Source organism: Gekko japonicus, unplaced genomic scaffold (assembly GCF_001447785.1).
Source record: "Gekko japonicus isolate JY-2015 unplaced genomic scaffold, Gekko_japonicus_V1.1 scaffold114, whole genome shotgun sequence".
In the NCBI taxonomy this organism is placed as follows: Eukaryota; Metazoa; Chordata; class Lepidosauria; order Squamata; family Gekkonidae; genus Gekko; species Gekko japonicus.
Genome location: NW_015173125.1, coordinates 1,584,007 through 1,606,950, shown reverse-complemented (window position 1 = coordinate 1,606,950; position 22,944 = coordinate 1,584,007). Strand labels below are relative to the sequence as shown.

Here is a 22,944-nt window from a genome sequence, read left to right as displayed (position 1 = left end):
GCAGGCGTGTGACATAAAGAAGACGGTGGTACACTTTATTGTGGCTACTCAGAAGGGTGGCCTCAGAAGACCTCCTTTTATTGAGATCTGCTGTAGATTGGTGGTGTGCAGCCTATCATCCTGGGAGGCACGTGACGCCAGGGTCAGGTGACAGGAAGAGGGGGAGCAGGAACTGTGACCTTGCTGAAGTCTGGGACAGGACTGTGGGTAGCAGACCAAGAGTGCATTCAGACGGGGCATTTGAGCCGGTACACGAGCCGGTTAGAATCGGAGTACTTACGCGCGATCACACAGCCAACATCTGCCTTCCGTCCCTAACCGTTGCAAACACCCTTTAAACCAGTGTATTCTGCTACTAGGTCCCCAGGTGGTGGTATCCTGAGTGCTCCGGTTCCAACCGCATTATCCCCGTCTGATCGCTCTCCGCCGGTGTAGAGCCACTTCCGTTCGGAAGCCCGAGGCTTCCGCTTTTCGGCCGCCATTTTTTTTGCCTCCTCGATGTGCGCTTGGGCGAAGCTCCGCCCCAGAATTTGTAAAACAAACAAACAAAAAGATGCTTCGTTTTAGGCTGCGGACGAGTCTGGGACCTCACGGAGGCCCTTTTTGCTGTAAAAGTTTAAAGGGAAGTCTTCGCTTCAGGGCACGCTTTTCGGGACGAGGTGTTCTGTGCCTGCGCGAAGATCTCAACTCTGTGGATGGCTGCCTATGCACATGTGCAAAATGTAAAAAAATATTTTAAAAATCCGCCGACGTGGGCTGCTGCGCGTCGGTAGTGTGAACAGGCATATCGTGATGTGCTGCGCAGTCAGGAGGTGAGTGTGATCGCGTTTCTTCTGGATCAAACTGGTCCGGTTCCAGCTGGAGCAGTTTATGCTGGCTTAGATGGCCCGTCTGAACGCACCCCAAGAGCTCCAAAGACAGGAAGCACAACTGGGCACCAGAAGGGGTGAGGTACTGGTGAAGTATACAATTCACTGCCAAAGGAAGTGGTGGCGGCTACAAGCATGGACGGCTTCAAAAGGGAATTAGATAAGCATATGGAGCAGAGATCCATCAGTGGCTATTAGCCACAAGGTATAGGTAGGGGCTCTGGGGCAAGGGATGCTCAGTCATCTTGGTGCTTGGGGGGGTCAACAGTGGGAGGGCGTCTAATGTCCTGGCCCCACTGGTGGACCTCCTGATGGCACCTGGGATTTTTGGCCACTGTGTGACACAGGGTGTTGGACTGGATGGGCCATTGGCCTGATCCAGCATTGGCATCTCTTATGTTCTTATGTTAAGTAGCCAAGGGCCAGAGCCACAGAGGAAACATCCCAACCACTGAGTGGTCCGTCCCCCCCCAATCATACTTCTGCTCCTTTCTGCACATGCAAAGAGGGGCAGGAGGCATGGTGCCCTCCTTCTGTAAATATGCACACAGGCAGCAGTGGCAGCTCTGGAGGAGTCCCCATCCCAGCGGGAAGAGCTTTGTGATGTCTGAGCTGAAGACCATTGAAATAGCCATGGTCTTAGCCAACCGGAGGCCCTGTAGGCTTGCCAGTCCCCAGTTAGGAGCGGGAATCCCCTGCTTTTGTAGGCTTTTGCCTGCTTCCAGCCGGCTGGCCGGTGGGAGGGAAACCCCCCCCCCCAAACATTACGTTGAGCAGCGTGTCTATGTCACCCGGAAGTGACATAGGCACGCTGGTGACCTTGGGAGGGGGTCGACATTCTGGTTTTGGGGCAAAACTCTATGGTTTGAGACCGATTTTATCATAGAGTTTTGCCGAAAAACCAGAGCGCTGCCCCCGAGGTGGCTACATCACCCGGAAGTGATGCGGGCATGGTGTGTGACATCACTTCTGGCAACGCTTCCGACTCCTGAAGCATTCCCCCATCCCCCCACTGGCCTCTCCAAGGGACCTAGCAAGGTCCCGTCTCTCCACTGAGTTTGAATTAGAGTTTGGTTGACTCAGGTAAAGCTCACCCAGCAGGGCTGAAAGCGCAAAGAAGCCCAACTCACATGCTAGGTATTGTTGATTCTCGTTTGTCGGTCTCCTACTCCTGAATCACGCCTGTTGTTGTGGCCAAATCAGAAGGTGGAGTGGGAGGTTTGCTGCCCTAGGATCGTGGGACCCAGGTGCTCAGAAAGAGTCATTAGGAACCCTTCTGGGTTGTGAGTTGGCACGACCATGACCCTCGGGACCTGGGGAGTTTCATGTCCCTCAGTAAAAGAAGCAGGAAGACTTGCGAAGCTGATTTGGTGCTTACAGGATGTTGACAGGCAATCGTCGTGTATGAAAGAGGACTTGGTACCTCTGATTTCTCGCCCCAGAACAACAGCAGTCCCAGTTTGGGGTCAAGCCAAAAGAAGGGGTGAGGAGAAGTCCCTGGCCGCTTTCACCAGAGAACTTAAAATAATATTTTTATTTATTTATTTTATTATTTATTTATATTTGGATTTATATCCCGCCCTACCCCAAAGGCTCAGGGCGGCTGACAAGGGCACCATGTGCCAAGGTTACAACAATAAACACATAATTTAAAAACAATAAATTACAATAAAATACAGTAACAAATTTGCAATACAGATTTAACCAAGATGGGTAGATCTTAACCTCCATAGCAGCTCCCTGAGATCTTATCATCCAGTCCGTGCCCAGGCACCTCGCTCCCCCCGTAGGGATCAAACAATCATGATGGTAATACGACAGTGCACAGGAGGCAGAGGTGAAATAGTGGTGGCGGCGGCTCCTACTTAAAGGCCTGGCAGAAGAGCCGTCTTTCAGGCCCTGCGGAACTGAGAAAGATCCCACAGGGCCTGGATCTCTTCCGGGAGCTCCTTCCACCAGGTAGGAGCCACCACCGAAAATGGACACATGGCTTCTGTGTGATGATGCCGTGAGGCTCCATGACGTGCATATTTAAACAGTGACATTTTCCTTCTCTTCAATGCTGTCCTTCTAAACGCTCGGACAGGTAGTGGATGCCACGTTTATGTGGCAAAAATAATGAGCAGCGCACACACCTTTCAGATCACTTCTGTTCATGGCACAAGGAAGGCTGGAGAAATATGGTTTCCGAGGATCTCAGTGTCTTCGTTGCCAGACACCTTGGAAAACTACATTTCCCAGGCCACCTGGTGCCTTAGACACTGCTCTTGTAGCATTTCAGAGCCTGGAGAAGCCTCAGAGACCTTGGAGGTCTGGGCAACAAAGAGAAAGAAGCAAGGGGGGAGAGAAGCTGTGCGAGAGAGATGGGTCTAGGGTCTGTGCTCCATTAGTCTTGACCAGAGGTCCCCAGAGTAGCACTCCGTAAGCACCATGACACCCACCAGCACCTTTTTATGCTCCCACCAGGTGGTGTTTTTTCCCCCTGCCTGGCCATGGGAGATCTGATTGTCTATGCAGATTTTGTAAAAATGTTTGGGGAGCAGCTGCCACCGCAGCAGGAGGCTCTTCACTGCGTGGCTGAAGGTCTCGACCTCTTCCCTTCCTGCCCATCTGAAGTGTGTCTCTATTTTCTCTCTCTCTCTCTCTCTCCTTCTCTTCCAGTGCCTCCTACTGTTCACACCAGGCAGAGCACCGTGAACGCCACGGCCAACCTTGGCCAGTCGGTCACCTTGGTGTGTGAAGCTGATGGCTTCCCAGAGCCAATCATCAGCTGGACCAAGTAAGATGCTCAGCACTCAAGTTTGTGTCCGTTGCCTGAGTGCGGGGGGGTTTTGGCCGAGCCGCAGCAGATCACAGACTTTGTGCCGTCGTATTTCCCCTCCGGCTTCCTTTTGCTGGCGGGAGGCCCTGAGTCAGAGGCTGTGGTCTCCTTCAAGTATTTAAATTGAAGTAGCTCACCTGTAGTCCTGTGTCCAGTTTTGGGCACCACATTTTAGGAAGGATGTTGGACAAGCTCGAGCATGTCCAGAAGAGGGCAACCAGGATGGTGAGAGGGTTGGAATCCAAGTCTTATGAGGAAAGGCTGAAAGAGTTGGGTCTGTTTAGCCTGGGAAAGAGAAGGCTTAGAGGGGACATGATTGCAGTCTTCAAGTATCTGAAGGGCTGTCATGTAGAAGATGGAGCAGATCTATTCTCTCTTGCTCCGGATGGCAAGACTAGATCTAGTGGGTGGAAATTACAAGGGAGTCGTTACCGGCTAAATATCAGGAGAAACTTCCTAATTGTAAGAGTGGTTGGGCAGTGGAACAGTCTGCCTCAGGAAGTGGTGGATGCTCCTTCGCTGGACGTTTTCAAGCGGAGGCTGGACGACCATCTTTCAGGTATGTTGTAGGGCTCTGCTCCTGCAGAGTGCAGGGGGTTGGACTAGATGACCTGCAAGGTCCCTTCCAATTCTAACATTCTATGATTCTATTATAAGAAAAAAGTCAGTCTGCATAAGGGGTCTGCAGTAGAGATGACATTCACTTCTGTTGCTTGTGTGTGTTTTGTCCCCTGCAGAGACGGGGAGTCCATAGAACGAGGGGAGGACGATGAGAAATACGGGTTTAGTTATGATGGCTCGGAGCTGACAATCCGCAGGGTGGAGAAAAACGATGAGGCGGAGTACATCTGCATCGCCGAAAACAAAGCCGGAGAACACGATGCCACCATCCATCTCAAAGTCTTTGGTAAGCCCTCCTCCCCCCTTTCGTCCCAGGTCAGATAGCAGAGAGCTTATGGGTACCAGTAGGTCCAAGTGACTCACTGAAGCAAAACGGTGTACACAAATTAGCACGGGATCGTATTGGTGGGATGAGCTCCCATACGAACTCAGGGCCCTGCGGAACCATTTATTTATTTATTTATTTATTTATTTTATACTTTCAATTTGTACCCCGCTCACCCCCGAAGGGCTCTGAGCGGCTTACACGGTGCATGGTGCAGAGACCTATGCAGAAACCCTAACTATGGCCACAGTACGTCTGGGGTGGGGGGAGCCCTACCAGGTATCCTCCCGGCTCCGATCGTTCGTTGATCCGGCGAGTGGGCGACTTCTTCCAGTTCTCTCTGGTGCGGCTTCCGCAGCCTCCGCTGTTCTTTCGGCTCTCTGGCTACTCCTCTCGGGGTCTCAGTTCTGCAGGGCCTCCAAGACGGAGCTCTTCCGCCAGGCTTTTAATTAGGGTGACGGACGCCCCCCCCCCCTTTACCAGTTCCTCCCCTCAACGGGTCAGAACTGCATGCCAGAGTTGGCATCTGTGAGGTTTTAATGTCAATGGCAACGGCAACGGATGAAGGCCATTGTGGTATTTTACTAGTGTTTTAATTGTATTAATTGTGTATATTGTATTTTTATCAAATTTGATGTAACCCACCCCGAGCCTGCCATGCGGGGAGGGCGGGATATAAGTCGAATAAAATAAATAAACAAATAAATACTTATTTTTGTAATAGAGCTACAATATTTGATTAAAATACCATAGGTGGAGGCCCATATTCAAACCTCCACTCTGCCTTGGAAGCTTGCTAGGTGACCTTGGGCCAGTCACACGCACACACACACACTCTCTCTCCCCCCCCTCAGCCTAACCTACCTCACAGGGTTGTTGTGAGGATAAAATGGAGGAGAGGAGAATGATGTAAGCTTGTTTGGGTCCCCACTGGGGGAGAAAAGTGGGGCATAAATATCCAAATTGATGTTTTACTAATGAATGTTAATAATTGTGTAAACTTGCATCATTACAAGATCAAAGAGGGTTGTGGGTTTTTAAAATTTATGTTATTTCTAGTCTGCCTCTCTCAAAGTGACTCCAGGCGGATTACACACAGTGGGCCAGCACTGTCACAAAAATGGGGCATCCAGTAACCAGTGCATAAGGATTTTAGAAGTCTGGAACCACCAGAAAGAACAGAAGTGTAGCGGGAGAATTCACATGATACATTAAGTCTGGGGTGTCGAACTCATTTGTTACAAGGGCCGGATCTGGCATAAAAATGAGACCTTGTTGGGCCGGGCCGTGTGTGTCCTAAAATGTAATGCCAGGTAGCGGAGATATAAACTTTATAAAGGACACAAACACAAATGGGTTTTTTACTCAAAATAAAAACATGCTTAAAACATTAGCACTCTTGCAATATTTTGTTTCTGTAACCTGTTGCTCTGAATTATTGCAAAAAAAAATGGTCTGTGCTGTTGCAATCTTGAGTATGCTGTTCAGGTGTGTATCTGTAAGCTGCAAACCTACTTTTGATTTATTGACATTCACCACAGAAATCTCATGCTCAGAGTTTTGAGTCTAGGACCCAGGTTAAAACATTAAATGGCTGAGCGATTAAGAGAGTCTGGTGAAGCAAGCGATGATGCAGCAGCAGCAACAGAACTGGAAGCAGGAGACGGCCAGTTCCGGGGTGGGGCTTGAAAAACGCCCTGGGGGGGGGGGGTCTGATCCGGCCCCTGGGCCGCATGTTTGACACCCCTGCATTAAGCAATACAGAAATTACATCAATCAGATCCTACATACAGTAAGCTAAACACAGCAGTGTAGATTGCAGTCCTTAGGCATTTATTCAAGCCAGTTTGTAAAGTCATTTTGTAAAATCGAATTTTAAAAAGGACTTTGAAGTACCGTTCAGATGCAGTAGATAAGTTTTCTTAGTAATGTTAAGGAAAATGAAGATACTGTTTAATGTTTAGACTTGGATCATATGGGAGAGAGCCAGAACTACTGAGAGTTGTTTCACTTCTTGTCTGGGAGTGGAGATTTGCTTCCTGAAGATCCATTTTTGATGGTTTTCTCTCCTGCATTCTTCTGACGAAGATCAGTTTTGAAACAGGAACAATATACTGGATGCCTGTCTTGTGATGGACTCGTTGAATATGTATTTAGCACATGTGAATATACTTTAGTTCTAATAACCATCACTTCCACTGGTATCTCTGCTCCAAAGAGTTTTCTTTAATGGGTGACATATCCTGTCTGGTATAATTATACAGCGTGGTTCTTTTCAGTTCAAGTTTGTATCATTTGCACAAGATGCTATTTTTTCTGTTGCAAAAACTGGGTTTGTTTCATGCAGAGCTTCATTTTGTTTTATCTGTTTAAGTAGTGTACCTTGTAACAGTGATGATTGTCAGGCTGCGCGGGCATACCGTTTCTTGGAGGTTCTCGTGGGCAGACTCCACAGAAGGGGACGTGAATGGAACCCGCCGGAGATCCTGCCTGTGGCCTCCGCCCCGCCCCCCCCCCCCCCCCCATGTTTTCAGCAACAGCCACAAAGACCTTTTGCTTCCTTGTTTCCAGCGAAACCCAAGATCACCTATGTGGAGAACAAAACTGCTATGGAGCTGGAAGATCAGATCACCTTGACCTGCGAGGCCTCCGGGGACCCCATCCCTTCCATCACTTGGAGGACCTCCACCCGGAACATCAGCGATGAAGAGAAGGTATTGCTTCCCCCAAGCTCCACGCCTCAATCTCAGGATGTGGAAGGGTCTGGAGTGATTCTCCCCTGCCACCGGCAGCATAGCCTTGCACACTGAAACCACGGTTTTTTTCTTGCGAGGGCCAAGCGCAGAAGATGATATAAGTGCCCATTTATATAAGGCTTTGTGAGGGCCCCAAAGGCCTCATAGACATTGCCCCAGTAATCCTTAATGCAGCCCTCTAGGGTAGGCCAGCATCATTATCTCTAGTCGTAGACCAGGTTCCAGAAGTGGCTGAGATGAAATGTGGGCTGGAAACTCCCCAGATCAGACCGCTAACTGCAGTACTGCTCTCGCGGCAAGCCACTGAAAACCCTTGTGAGGTATTCAGCTGGCCCACTGAAGTGGGTGGACATTCAGGTGCAACCTGCTCTCTAAGGGAAGGGCCTCGTGAGAACATCTAGAGACTTTCCGTGGCAGGCTGGGGATCCACGTGGTCACCTGTTCTTGACAGTTGTGGCACAGACCAGTTTCTGTTTGGGGGGGAGTGGGGTCGTTATCGGTAGCCTCCCTAAGGTGAACATGACACGTGCGTATTGAACACACAGTGAGGAACTACTAGCCAAGTTTATTTCAGCGGGATTTAAACGTCCCTGAAGTTTCTATGGATTGCTTAGAATTCCGGGGTGAGCAGGTGCCCCACAGGAACAGAGAGGCAGACTAATTATACCGGTCCTGCAGACTGATAGCTCTGCCGGACGTTTCTGGTGCGCGAATGACGCGGAAGGGAAGAAACACCAGCCCTCTCCCAAGCGGCCCACGTTTCCCTGCCTGGTTGTCCCGAGGCAATCCTTGCGCTCCTTGGGTGACAGCTGTTTATTAGCCAGAATTATACATCTCATCTCCTCCTGTGACAGCCTTCATAGGGCTCATGAGGTGCAGTGAGTTAGAGTGTCGGACCAGAACTTGGGGCGACGGGTTCAAATCCCCGCTCAACCGCGGAAGCCTGCCAGGTGGCCCCGGGCCCCGTCACAGTCTCTCAGCCTAACCTGCTCTCACAAGGTGATTGCTCTGGGACTAAGCGGAGAAGGGGGGGGGGATGATGTGAAAAGCCGCTTTGAAACCCTGATCAGGGAGGCAAACTGGATATAATTTTTTTTTAAGGCAGTAGTTAGCTGCAGTGGCTCAGGTGGTTGAGACGCTGAACTGCAGGCTGTGGAAGGTCGGTAGTTCAGCATTTCGAGACCCGAGTGTGCCGCATGACGGAGTGAGCTCCCGTCTCCAGTTCCCACTCCTGCCAACCTAGCAGTTCGAAAGCAAGAAATTGCGAGTAGATCAATAGGTACCACTCTGGTGGGAAGGGAACAGCGTTCCGTGCGCCTCGGTGTTTAGTCATGCCGGCCACGTGACCACGGAAACGTCTTCGGACAGCGCTGGCTCTTCGGCTTTGAAACGGAGATGAGCACCGCAACCCTAGAGTCGGACTCAACTGGCTTTCGAGCAAGGGAACCTAAAAGCTTGCTGAATCTGCAGAGAACTCAGTTCAGCCATTTTAGGGAAGGCGTCCCCGTCTGTCATCTCTGATATGCCGGGGCAGGTGGGGTCCCCTTTGGTTCCAGTGTGCATCGATCTCACAGTTGACGCTGAAAAACCGGCTGCCGGGGCGAGGGGAGCGGGTGGAGGGGTGCATCAGAGATTCTGCAGACCCAAGTGAGCCTGTCCTGTGTTTCTGTACTCTTTGCTCTCCTGCACTGTACACTCGCGCTGCACGTAATGTCAGGCACAAAAGCTCAGCCGCCTTTGTGTTCGCTTGTTAACTGTCGTTGATCACGTACCGGACCCATCTTTGTTCTTTGCGGCAAAAATAATTAGCAGTTTTGCAATAATGACAATGTCTCTGGATCCACCTGGGCCAGGAATTCTGTGGAGCTGCAGTCTGTCCCTGGCCGTAAAAGTCCCAAGCGAAAGATAAGGGAGAGCGTGGCCCCGACACTGACGCAGGTGCGAGATCAAGCGAGGCTGAGTAAGGAATCCTGTTCTGAGAAAGAAGTCCCGGGCCTCCCGCTGAGCTCCAGCTGGGTATGAAAGAGGCTGGGGATTCCGATCAGGAAAGGCCAGCTGATGGCAGGGTCCTTTCGAGCACTGGAGCCAAGCAGCATCTTCTTGCCCTAGTTTTGGTCCACCCGGAGGTGTGTGGTTAGCCACTCTGGGAAACAGGATACTCTGTTAAGTGGTCCTTTGGTCTACTCCAGCAAGGCTGTCTTTAAGTTCTTAGACTGATCTCCTTAGTCTTTGAGCTCATAAACATGACCTTGGCATTACCCATTTAAGCATCATCAGCATGTAATCCATGGTCCATGAGCTGGGTCGGAGTCCAGGAGCACCTTAAAGGGCAACAAGAATTCCAGGGTATAAACTTTCACCAGAGTCTCTTGAAAGCTCATACCCTGGACGTCTTGTTGGTTTCTAAGGAGCACCTGGCCTCACATCTACCTGTTCTCCTGCAGTCTCGACACTCACATGTACACATTCTCCCATTCAGGACATACATAAGGAAGTATTTCTTCACACAGCGTATAATTAATTTGTGGAACTCGCTGCGACAGGACATGGTCATGGCTGCCAACTTGGAAGGCTTTAAAAGGGGACAAATCCATGTAGGGCTGGGCTTGCACTGGCTACTAGTTGTGATGGCTATCGACTCCCTCCAGGACCAGAGGCTCTATGCCTCTTTAAATCAGTTGCTGGGGAGCTGGTTGGCCCCTGAGTGAACAGAAGGCTGGACTTGAGGGGCCTTTGGATCGACCCAGCATGGCTCTTCTTATGTACTTACAATGGATGGCTAGTAGGCACCGTCACTGCTGTGGAACCAAGGGAAAACACTGATTTTTAAGAACATAAGAGAGGCCAATGTTGGATCAGGCCAAAGGCCCATCCAGTCCAACACTCTGTGTCACACAGTGGCCAAAAATACCAGGTGCCATCAGGAGGTTCACCAGTGAGGCCAGGACACTAGAAGCCCTCCCACTGTTGCCCCCCCAAGCACCAGGATGACAGAGCATCACTTGCCCCAGAGCCCCTATCTATACCTTGTGGCTAATAGCCACTGACGGACCTCTGGCTCACATAGGGGGACAAATTCCAGTGGCTCACGTAGGGGGACAAATGTGTTCTAATCCAGGAGGACCACAAAGATCAGATTTGAAGAGAGTCACAGAGTGAAGAGACACAGAGAGTCATCTGACTATGGGGTGCCATAGACTCACAGAGTTGGAAGGGGCCACAGAGGGCATCTAGTCCAACCCCCTGCTCAATGCAGGATCAGCCGAAAGCATTCCCGACAACGTGTTTGTCCAGCCGCTGCTTGAAGACTGCCAGTGAGGGGGAGCTCACCACCACTCTAGGCAGCCCATTCCACTGTTGCACAACTCTCACTGTCAAAATACCCAGCCGGTACCTTCCCACCCTTAATTTAAACCCATGATTGCGAGACCTTTCCTCTGCTGCCAACAGGTAAAACCACCCACTTGGTAGTAATCCCACCATACAAGACCTAGCGTTTTTTTCCCTTCAATGGTGCTGCTCCTCTTGGGAGAGAGCTTTCCTCGCAGGCAGACTGTCATGTGACAACCGCAGTTGCCGTGTCGTGAATCTTGTCACTTTGTTTTGTTGTAGCACAATCACGGCAAATCGATTGTGCTGCATCGTTTTCAAGTTGTGAGCGTCGCATCTGAATGCACTGCCCACACAGGGACAGGTGGCACGCCCCCTAAATACCGTTATCAATTTGTCATGCCCAGATGGCAACAGCAGAGCATAAATGCACTTCTCAGCATGCCAAGGACCTGTTGCGACCTCAGCAGAAATGTGTGAGAATGACAAGGTAAAATCGATAGCCGGTCGCATTTTCTGCAGCCAAACATGGAGTGAGAATGCGTCATAAATGGGTCACGTTTCAGGCAAGAGCTGGGAGGACGGCCCCTGAGAGATTTTCCCTGGAGGTCCCATTTCTGCTTTTCAAGACCCCTGCCAGATGCTCGGCTGTAAAACTGCTAACTATTTTTGAAACTGTCATCTCTAGCGTTGGGCGTTCAGTACGAAGGAGCTATGTGAGGGCTGTCGCTGCTTTAGGTAGTTTCATATGGGGACGGGAGAGAATGGCAAACTGCTGCCGCTGTGCCTGATGTGCTAGCTTGGGGGTCTGTTTCACAGCTTCTCTTGTCCGTCATATATCGCTGTTCAGCCCAGGACAGTTTTTGGTATTTATGCTGTATTTCCGTTGTTTGTTGCGCTCTGGGGCAAACAGTTAAAATGCAATGAAACGGGAATCGACAAGCCTTTCCAAACCATCAGTGGAGCCCCGACTGGTGGGAACCCCCAGAAATGACTTTTTAACAAGTCTTAGAGAGAGGGGACAAGGGATATTTGAGCTCAGTTGCCAATACCGTAATGTCCATTTTGCAACGATGGTGTGTTTTTCTGACTACCATGTCGCAGGGATTAATATGGGCGGGAGGGGGCATCGCTCACAATCTTCCACAGCCAATGGTCATCGGGGCCAGATGGGTCTCCTGGTCTGACTTCACATTGCTGTTCTTCAAGTATTTGCAAGACTTTTCCTTATGGTGGCATCTCTGCCACATCTAGGCTAACATCAGACCTGCAGAGTTGGCCTCTTGGGTTGTCCTGCAGTTGTTATCCTCAGGCACAGGCGGACTTGGAGATACCGAGCCGTTGGCCAGGGATTCAATAAAGAGATTCAGTTATCCCAGACGAAGCTCCATCCTTGCCAGGCTCCGTGTCAGCAATTCATTTTACAGCGGGGCTCTGTGAGGAGAGGGAGGTGGGTCAGAACCAATGTTCCCTCTAAGCTGAGTTAGTGTGAGCCAGGTCACGGTTTTTTAGCCTCCGGCTCAACCGTTTTTCAGAACCAATGTTCCCTCTAAGCTGAGTTAGTACTAATTTTTGCAGCAGCCAAATCACTCGCTCACAACTTTAATGCCAGGAGCTCAGAAAGTAGAATTTTTGCTCACAAGACTCCACAGCTTAGAGGGAGCGTTGGTCAGAACCCCCTTCCCAGCCCCCCAAGTCCTACAAAGTGGACAGTCAGCCACTGGCGTTACCCCCCCACCACAATCACACCCAAATCCTTTCTCGCCTCTGGTTTGGCAGCTTGAGGTTTCCAGAGGTAATGGAGGGGATGGGAATGCACCAAGATTCTCTTGTTCATCACTTCGTGTCTTGCTGCCATTTTTGCCAGGGAGTTGGTGGGGATTGTGCGATGGAAGCATCAGCTGCCATGACACTCCAATCCTCGACCTCCGCTGTAGGATTGTGCTCAGGGGTCGTTTCGTAGAAAAAGAGCTAGGGGGACTCATTAGCATAATTCATTAGCATATGCCACACCCCCTGCCATCACCGGAAGTGTGTCATGAGGCCACACCCCCTGCCATCACCGGAAATGTGTCATAAGGCCCGGCGGTGGACCTGCAAGGCCGGCGGGAGTGCGAGGAAGCCCCGCCAAGGCCCTCCCTGGCCCCAGGCAGGCAGGGGTGGGGAGAGGCGGGGAGGAAGCAACTTACCCTCCCTCTTCTCCTGCTTCCCCCTGGCTAAATGAGGGCCGGAAGCGGGGCGGCCGGAAGCAGGGGGTGGGGCTTCGTCGTGTGCCCCGCCTCCCCGCACCTCACCCGGGGGAACGGCGATCCCCCGCGTTCCCCCCGAATCGACCTCTGATTGTGCTGCATACTTGGCCTTCCTTTCAGTCAAGGATCGTATTAAAAGGATCCCAAAAGCTCAGGGAGGGATTTGCAGCAACGATTAGCAGGCCCCGGGCCCCAGCTGATCCTCCCAGCACTCCCAACACCTTTCGTATTTCTTTTTTCAAGTCTGACTGTCTGTTGCCCCCCTCCTTGTCAGATTCTCTAGCTGTTGTTTGTTCTGCCTCCATCAAAATAACTGATTTGTGGATATTTTTGGATATAACATCCCAAAGCTTTCTTTGTCTTTCCTCCCCCATTTTGGCAGAAAGGCCTGGATTTATGAGTGTGACCCACTTACATAATTACCTTAACATGCAGCTGTTGACAGTACTTTGAATTTGTTAGGGGTGATGGTTGTCTCCAAATTCCAGCTTGTTCTAGGTTCAGCGCCCCTCCAGTCCTGGAGATCCAATACAGGGTTTTCCCCACAAATGTTTGTGCAAACCGAGCCAGGCCCTCCCAGTGTTATTTCTTGCCCCACCCCAACGCACACCCCAACACACACCCCAACACACACACACTGTTCGTGGACACTGTAGGCAGCAGGACTCAGGGTTTTTTTCCTGAGTGACACAGGAGCACATTTTTGCCATCTTGCAATTTTGAGACCTTGACAAATGCAGTCCTGTTGCTTCCTTAAAGTTCCTCGGCATTAGAGAAGGCCTGGGGCGGGGGGCACAGTTGCTCAACGGTGAGGTGGTGGAAATGTTTTTTCCCCCGCACGCCCTGGAAAACTTTTGTTTCTGATAACATTGGGGGAAATGTACTTTTTGCGGGAGGGACTTTCTCGGTCACACCTCCGGCTTCCAGTTACCAGATTTCAGCAGAAGCTTTTCCGCACAGAGGGGACAGTGCCTGGGAGGTATCAGGAGCAGCGCACTGAGATATCCTGGCTGACTGATGTTTGTTCGAACCATGGTTTGTCACGTTGTCTGAACGCAGCTTCCTTGTTGAGGTCTTCTTGTGCGGTGTGCAGGGAGCGGCAGCAAGAGTCCCTGCTTCCTCCGGTGGGCAGGGGACCTTGCTGGGAATGTCTGTGTCTGTCCTTTGGTCTTTGTGTCGGCTGCTGCTACCCGAACATCAGCAGAGTTTGCTGCGCTCTGAGTCTCGTGCCTTTCTGGCTGTGGGGTTTAATCACCAGGGGTTTAATTAACCAGGTCGGCCCTGGTTGGGACTTGGATGGGAAAGCTCCAAGGAAGCCCAGGGTTGCTACGCAGAGGCAGGCCATGGGCAAAACCACCTCTCTTTGTCTCTTGCCAAGGGGTCACCATAAGTCGGCAGTGACTTCTCGGCACTTTGCACCACCACCAGCAACCATAGTGGATCGAGCTGGTCACAGGGACAAAATGTCATTGGGGTTCAGGGAGTGGGGGAAATCCGCCCACAGTAAAAAGGTTGTGTGGCTGTTTTCTGGGCTTCAGACGGTACCCTTTTCGTCTGTTGTTAAAGAGCATGAGCCTTAAACAAAGAAGACACGAAAGAGTTACACTTGAATGCGTGCATGAGAAGCATTTTTAAAGGGTGTGGCTTTAGTCGCTGGCCTCTCTTTGTGGACAGAATGGCTTACTTAGCACCAGGCAGGTGTTCCTTGGCGTTGCAGAGCTGTTGCGGGGGCCGCCCAAAGCTGCTTCCTGGGGTTTGTTTTGCGGAGGCGTCGTCGAGTGCGCAAGTTTGCCTGCCTTGCGGCTGAATAGAAGCACCGGGTCTCTTACGGTCGTTGGCCTTTGATCTGTCCGATTTGATACATTCCGGATGCCTGTGTGGAATGACGAGTGAGAAGGGACGTGTCCAGTCGCCGTTCCCTTTCTCTTCGTGCCCCCCCATCCACCTCCCCCCCCCCCCGTTTTTAAATTTGGTTTTGCATGTGCATGGAATGAAGTGTGATGCATACAGCGTATGAACTGAAGGGCGGGGGGAAAAGAACAACCTGTGTAAACTTTTTATTGCTCTTTTTTGTGTGTGTTGTGTTTTTATCTATCTGTTCTCTCCAGGCTTCGTGGACTCGTCCCGAGAAACAAGAGGTATAACACTGCCAGACTAATAGCCAATCTTCTATAGCTCCGTGTATATATATGTGTGTGTGTGTGTGTATTTGAAGTGTTGCAAATTAACAACTCTCTTCTAGCAATAACCAAGTCTATTAAATCCAGCATTAATGGCGCGACTGCATTAAACTCAGTGATATGCATCCACAATAATAGACCCCAGCTCTTTGCTGATAGACCTAGAACTGGCTTTGCATCATAGCCTGTCTTCCAATGAGCAAGCACAGTGTCTTGGGAACATGGCAGACGTCACCGAGCGTCCTGCTGAGGGCCCTGGCGGAGTTCAACAGTGTTGTGATTTTTCCAAGGAAAAGAAAATAAACTACTGTTTCCTTTGAATCGAAGGGGTAAACATTGTTTCGAAGAAGAATTTTGACACCTTCCGGAGGATGTAGCAGTTGGTTGGATTTTTTTTTGTTTTTACAGATTCCCGCGTTTGAGGTTTGCAAACCTCTCATAGGCACCAGTGCTCGGAACACAATACTTTTAAAAAGCGATGCTGCCGTTCCCCTGCGGGCAGCTTGACCTTGGCAGAGCTGGTGTTCACAGCCCGGTTCAAATTCACTTGTTTGCTCATTTCTCTCCTACTAGGTGCATTCTGATTCTGCTTTTTCCCCCCTCCGAAACGTTGCATCACATTCCATCTCAAGAAGCAATGCAATTACCTCTCTCAAAGTCTGTGTGTTCCCCAGGAAAAAAAAGTCCCCGTAGACTAAACCTAGGGAGGAGCAATTGGCTGACCCAGGGGTGGAACTGGACCTCTCCTCCAGATTTTGCCAACCATCAGCTGAGCCATAGTGTCATGGAAAGGGCTCAGTTGTGTCTGTTGGGCCACCCCTCTTAGGCACCTGCCTAAGGGCTGTTTTGGACCTTCGCTAATTTGTTTCCAGCCTTAAAGACTTTTGGGGAAGATGAGAAGGGGAGAGTTAAAATACCGACTAACAAATTTGCTTTTGAAGTTCAATCAACAGCTTCCACAAAACCAGGATTTCCCCCAGGTACCTGGATCTGAATTGCATACATTGGCTGTGGTTGGCTGTGTCGTTTTCAGTGGGAACTTGTCTCAATTCCGATCGTGTTTGTGCACGTGTGCGACGCGTATGGAGGGTTTCGGGATCGGAGAGGGGAAGCCGGTCTCCTCTGTCAGGAGAGATGGTTCGTGTCGCTCAACGGCAGCTCTTGGTGATAACATCTTGCCTTCTTGGTGGCAAAGCTGTTTGATATTCTACCGGCTGACACATTAAAAATTTGTCATAGCTGAGGGAGCAGAAATTCCAGGAGCAGATGCATTTCTAGAAGGATTTTGTAACCGGTAGACCAAGGAACATGATTAAGATGGGAGAGGCGGGTTGCTGATAGCGGATCACAGATAGCTGTTTATCGATTAGTATTCTGCATATCAGAGTAAGAAACTGAGAAGCGCTGGGGATCGAAATAAAGTTCTGTGAGAATTTGAAGCAGTGACTAAGCAAAGAGCATCTTTCATCGCTTCCTTGTACTATTAGTTGCTGACGAGTTCCAAACCTTTCCCATTAAGACCCCAAGCACAACGTTCTTGTGAAGATCTCGGTTGATTCCCGTTTCTCTTCTCTCCCCCTCTTCAACCGCAGCAGAGAAGATGATCCTGTTTTGGAGGGAGATCCCCGTAGGGTGGGTTCTCCTCATTTCTAGGAGACAAAGGCAGAGGGGGTGGGCCAGACCCAACTGGTAGGGGGTACCTCTTGTTCCGGTTTGGGTCGTCTTGTGCAAGATGACGAACAGGAAGGCCATGTAGAAGAATTAGGCTGTTTGCACTGGGAAGTGTGTCAGAGCTTGTTTCATCAGAAGGTAGACAGTGGCCCACTGATGGAAATCTTGCACAGATCTCTAGGTGTCGATGTGACCTCGCAAGGAACTTTTTTAAGCCAGAGGGCTGAGGTCAGGACTGCTGGACTCAGGTGAAGTGTGTCTTACCTCCTAAGAAGCACCGCACTTCAGCTTCAGATGTGAGGCCAAACAGGATGCGAGGGGGAGAGTCCCATGTATTCATCCATGTTATCTACGTCTTAAAATATAAAGTATGGGTGAAGATCTGTCTGGGGAGCTAAATCCTGCACCCTGTTTCTCCTTACTTCACTGCACCCAGCCGTTGGGAGCATTTTTCTTCCAACCTGACTCACATCCAATATCAGGGCCGATCTAGGAGAAGAAGGCCCCAGAATGGCATGCAGTGCTGAAAGGAGGTGGCAGGTTTGAGCTCCCAGCACCTTCCATTTTCTGTAAAAATTAAGACACAGACACACACCCCGTCCCCTCTTTCTATATAAACATGCATGTAGCTCTTCCCCTCCGCCCACTCTGACACACACTTAGCTTGGCCCTAAAGCACAGTGGCGGAACTCTAGGATTCTAGATTTAAGAGAAAAAGGGACCTCACTAGAATGACGTCAGCTCCTGCCCTGCACTGAGAATTATCTATAGTGTAATATTTCTTATGCTTTAAATCTGTTGGGCATCAGAAGTGGTTTGCTTGACCTCCCGTACTCTGAGACGGCCCTCTCTCTCTCTCCAAGCTCCCCCCACCCCCATTTACAAATGCAACAGTGCCCCTGAGCACATGCGGAGTGCCACGCACACTCCCTCCAGCCATGCAAACATTTACAAATACTCCAATTCCTTCCCAGAAAAAGTGTCTACCGTCCGTCCGGGATCTTGGGAGCAGTTGGTTTGAGGAAGCGTTCCCAATGCAGCCACCCCATGGGCGGCATCAGCGCCAGCCCGTTCTCCAGCGCGTCAGCCAGGCACGCCAACTCCAGCAGCACCACCACGACCAGCACCGGGGCAGAGAAGGGAAGGCTTTGCAGGCCTCCCACCCACGCCTCAGCACGGCCCTGCAAAAAGGGGGGGTCGGAGAAGGCATTGCAGGGGCCTGCGCCTCAGCGCAGCCCTGCAAAGACTGGGGGGGAGGGGAGAGAAGGGACGGGACAGTCACACGGGAGATGGGCAGGTGGTGGACCGAGAGCGGGGCGCCGGCGCACGCAGGCAGCAGCACTCACCTGACCTCGCAGTGGGTTCCACTTCCAACTTCCAAGAGGGCAGCAGCTCACGATCGACACGTGCAGTCGGTCGGAGGCGTGAAGCAGCAGCGTGCGCATGGGCAGCAGGCCTTCAAGAGCAGAGGCAGAGCGGATGTAACCCTGCCTTGAGTGCTGGGAAATGAACAATGAAACCACAACCTCTCTGGCTGCTTCCACACTTAATTTCTCTGTCGCTGTCTTCTGTGTATAGAACTCACTCACATCCTAGAAATGTCTGGGGAGTTCCCTGCACCTTCAGAGGGGAGGGGGGAAGGCCTGCCCTGATCTGGTCCATGGGGTCGCAAGTCGGACTCGACTGTGCGACTGAACAACAACAACAAAAAACTACATGGAAAGCATAAGCACATCACATGTGAGACCAGCGGCCCCTGAAGTCCCACACAGCGCTGCCGGCTCCCGGGGTGGGGCTGAAGAGCTGGATGGATGGAGGAGGCCGCCCAGGCCTGGCTTTCCTCTGCATCGGCTGGCCAGTGGGGTCAGGTTTCATTAAAGGGTGGGGAGGGAGAGAGAACCAGACGAGATTTATCCGTTCTTTCTCTTGCATAAAGGGAGCAAACGAGGCGGGTGGGCGGCAGATCAGGAGGGGACCTGTGCGGAATAATCCCCTAATGGGGTGAGATGGGGAGAGGGGGAAGCGGGCGATGGCAGCATCGAGCTGACCGTCTATCCTGCAGTGTCGAGAAAGGAAACAAAGAGCCATATGCGAGAGAAAGTCGCGCTGGCTACTGCAATGAGAAGGAAGGCGGCGGGGGTGTTAGAAAGCGCCGGCCGCCCTCAGACTAGAAGCCGGGCCCCTCCCTTCCGCGGCCGCGGGCCTCCCGGAACCAGGACACGCTTCTTCCCTCCGACGGGGCCCGGGAGGCGGCCCCTGCCGGCCGCCCCCCCCCCCCTTCCGGGAGGCCATGGGGGGGGGGGAGCAGAGGATCTGGGGAGGGGCCTGTAAAACCCGCGGGGGGCCCTGCCCCCAGGGCCCCACGCGGGCTACGGGCCTGCCTCCCTTCCTCATTCCAAGAATTGACTTGAGTTCAGCTTTCCTTTAAAAGTTTCTGGAGTAATGCTCAGCTGTTAGGTCTCTCCGAAATAGCCACAGTCTGCTTTTTGTGGATGGTTGGGGTGGCCTCCTAAAATCCTTTATAGTGACCTGCTAGATAGATCTGTCTGTCTGTCTGTCTGTCTATCTATCATCTATCTATCATCTGTGTCTATCTATTATGTCTGTCTGTCTGTCGTCTATCATCCATCTATCATCTGTGTCTGTCTATCTATTATATCTGTCTATCATCTGTGTCTATCTTTTCTGTCTGTCTGTCTATCTATCTATCGTCTATCATCTGTCTATCTATTATGTCTGTCTGTCTGTCTATCTATTATGTCTGTCTGTCTATCTATCACCTGTTTCTATCTATTATGCAGGGGTCGTTTCGTAGAAAAAGAGCTAGGGGAACTCATTAGCATATGCCACACACCCTGACATCACCGGAAGTGTGTCATAAGGCCCCCCGCTCCCAACGGTTTCGGCCGCCGCCGCCGGCCGCCTTGTGGGTCCACTGCCGAGCCCCATCAGGGGCCTGGCGGTGGACCAGCAAGGCCAGCAGGAGTGCGAGGAAGCCCCGCGAAGGCTCTCCCTGGCCCCAGGCAGGCAGGGGTGGGGAGAGGCAGGGAGGAAGCAACTTACCCTCCCTCTTCTCCTGCCTCCTCCTGGCTGAATGAGGGCCGGAAGCGGGGCGGCCGGAAACAGGGGGCGGGGCTTCATCGTGTGCCCCGCCCCCGCATCTCACCCGGGGGAATGGCGATCCCCCGCGATTCCCCCCGAATCGACCTCTGCTATTATGTCTGTCTGTCTATCTATCTATCCTGTCTGTCTGTCTGTCATCCATCTATCTATTATGTCTGCCTATCTATCCATCCATCCATCCAAGTTCCCAATATTCTCCCACTTACTCAGAGAATGTAAAGAACTGTTTCTTCCTCCCCCCACCTTTGAGGACTTGTTTTTTTGGGTTGGGGTGGGGGCTATATTTCTAAAGTTTGGCTTCAGTCCAGCAGTGAGTTCCAGGGAGGCAGGAAGGAGGCATCTCAAAGATGAAGAAGAAGAAAGGGGGGCAGTGGGGGGAACGGGGAGAGGGGAAAAGACTGAAGCAGGGGATGGGGTAAGATATGGACAAGAGCATGCGGGGAGCACTGTAACCAACTGAGATGTGCTAGATTCGAGTCCAGCAGCACCTTGCAGATCAACAAGATTTTTTTTTGGGGGGGGGGGTCTGAAGGTTTTTGAGAGTCAGATGGTATCTGATGAAGAGAGATTTGGCTCTTGAAAACGTGTGCCCTGGAAATCTTGGTGGTCTTCCTCCTGGACTTGGATCAATCTCGTCCGCTGCAGACCATCAGGGCCACCCTCTGAAGCTTATGGAGGTGTGCGTGCCTCCCGCCTCCTGCTCACGCCTTAGGAGGACGAGGCCAGCAGAACTTCTCCCTCTCCCGTGTGTGCTAAAATGAGCACGCAGAGCTGCTCGTGCGCGGATTTCCAGCCCGCCCGTAGAGAACCGCCACAGGTGAGGCAGCCTTGAGATGTCCTCCTATCAGATGCTGGTACAGATACCCACGATGGTTCTTTGACTGGACACCTAGAAGCAGCATGGGCTGGTTTTCAAGGGACCAGACCTGCAAGGCCCCTGTGCGGGCACACTTCCAGCCAGTGGAGGACCCCCCACCCCCACAAGTCCTCTTCCTATTGCATCCATCTCTGGGGCAACAGATAGTGACACGGGGTGGAGTGTGGGATGTGCCTGGCTGGGGCACTCCTTTGGAGGCTGCAAGGGGGTGTTTGGGGTTTGTGCACGATGGATCGGGACCGAGTCGGCAGCTTCCGGGCGCCCTTCCGCCCTGCGTGGGGCGCATTCATGGTCTTGCTGACAATATTTGGGGAAGGGTCGTCTGCACCAAAGTGACAGGCAGGCTGGATTCCGTAGCCGAGTGGTTTCCTAGTCTTCTGCATTTCTAGACTGGTTGTTTCTTCAATGATGGACTTGAGATGTTTTGGTTCTGGATTATTGTTCCTCTTGAAAGATTTTATTTTATCTGACACTTCTGTACATTTGGAATAGAGACCAACGGGAGCAGCAATATAGTAACACTCATGAACAAGAAATTGCTGCAAACGTGCACACAGTAAATAAATTACACAGAAGTAAATTGATCTTGAATAATGATGATTTTCATGAAGAATTCTTTATATTTTCAACAGGTGAACAGGTAGAAAAGACGAACTTCTCGAGTGAAAGCTCGTTTCGAGTAGTCTTTCTCAAATGAGTACCAATGTTACATCCATGTGTATCAAATCCGACATAGCTATATAGCTGGGTGAAGGAGATCGTTTGATTCAAAGACTTGTATTGTCGGATTTGATACACATGGATGTAACATTGGTACTCATTTGAGAAAGACTACTCGAAACGAGCTTTCACTCGAGAAGTTCGTCTTGTCTACCTGTTCACCTGTTGAAAATATAAAGAATTCTTCATGAAAATCATCATTATTCAAGATCAATTTACTTCTGTGTAATTTATTTACTGTGTGCACGTTTGCAGCAATTTCTTGTTCATGAGACTTCTGTACATTTAACAGAGACGGGGCCTGAAATTGCCCCACGCACCCCGACAGCAGAGATTGACACCCCAGAGCCCTTTTCCCTTCTGCTCACGCCCACCAGGGCCATTGCCTCCAAGTGGTCTGAGACTAGTTTCACCAGCAGCGTTAGCCATCAGGACCTCAGTGGGCCTTCTGTATACCGATGCACCAGAAGGCTGGAGATAAAAACGGGTCATTGGCTTCCTAGGAGCTCCCTGGCATCCATCGCTGGCAGCGTTTGCAAGCAAAGTCCCGGACTAGATGGAGCCGTGGCCTTGTCCAGCAAAGGACTCCTTCCAAACCACGTTGGCCCAAGTGGAGGGGAATAGGGGCTGTCCCTTTATTTGTTTATTTAGTTCAGGGGTGCTGAACTCATTTGTTATGAGGGCCTGATCTGACATAAATGAGACCTTGTTGGGCCGGGTCATGTGTGTCATAAAATGTAATGCCAGGTAGCGGAGATATAAACTTTATAAAGGACACAAACACAAAGGGTTGGGGTTTTTTTAACTCAAAATAAAAACATGCTTAAAACATCAGCACTCTTGCAATATTTTGTTTGTTTAACAGTGTCCGATAACTGACACCTCTTGCTGTGAATGACTGCATTAAAATGTCTGTGCTGTTACAATCTTGAGCATGCTGTTCAGGTGTGTATCTGTAAGCTGCAAACCTACGATGACGCAGCAGCAGCAGAACTGGAAGAAGCAGCAGAAGACAGCCGGTTCCAGTGCGGGCCTGAAAGAAGCCCTCTGGGGGCCTAATCCGGCCCCCGAGTCGCATGTTTGACACCCCTGATTTAATTTATATCCTACCCTCCCTGCTGGAGCAGGCTCAGGGTGGCTCACATAAAATTTATCAAACAGATAAAAGAGATAAAACAAAGAATCAATATAATAAAATATAACATAACATAACTTTCAGGAGGAGCAGACCTTTCTGACCCCGCAGCAGCAGCTGTGCCAGGCAATCTAGATCGAAGATCCCATGTTGATCTTTACATACTTGTGGCTGCACAGCATGGCGTCTGGTCCAGTTGACCAGTGAGAGAGCCTCTCAGCTCCCCCTGCCCACCCTCCTGGCGCTCTGTAGGATGCGTGCTTGTGC

At 51.0% G+C, this 22,944-nt stretch overlaps 1 protein-coding gene across 1 annotated transcript in view; it reads left to right on the top strand.

The window, feature by feature from the left end:
- The window catches only part of NCAM1 (neural cell adhesion molecule 1), a 140,255-nt gene that overhangs the window by 55,216 nt on the left and 62,095 nt on the right, over positions 1 to 22,944 (top strand). Inside the window, exons 8-11 of the mRNA XM_015421985.1 lie at positions 3,531 to 3,648; positions 4,428 to 4,597; positions 7,208 to 7,350; positions 15,080 to 15,109. Of these exons, the coding sequence (XP_015277471.1) occupies positions 3,531 to 3,648; positions 4,428 to 4,597; positions 7,208 to 7,350; positions 15,080 to 15,109 (461 nt within the window). The remainder of the gene's footprint in view (positions 1 to 3,530; positions 3,649 to 4,427; positions 4,598 to 7,207; positions 7,351 to 15,079; positions 15,110 to 22,944) is intronic.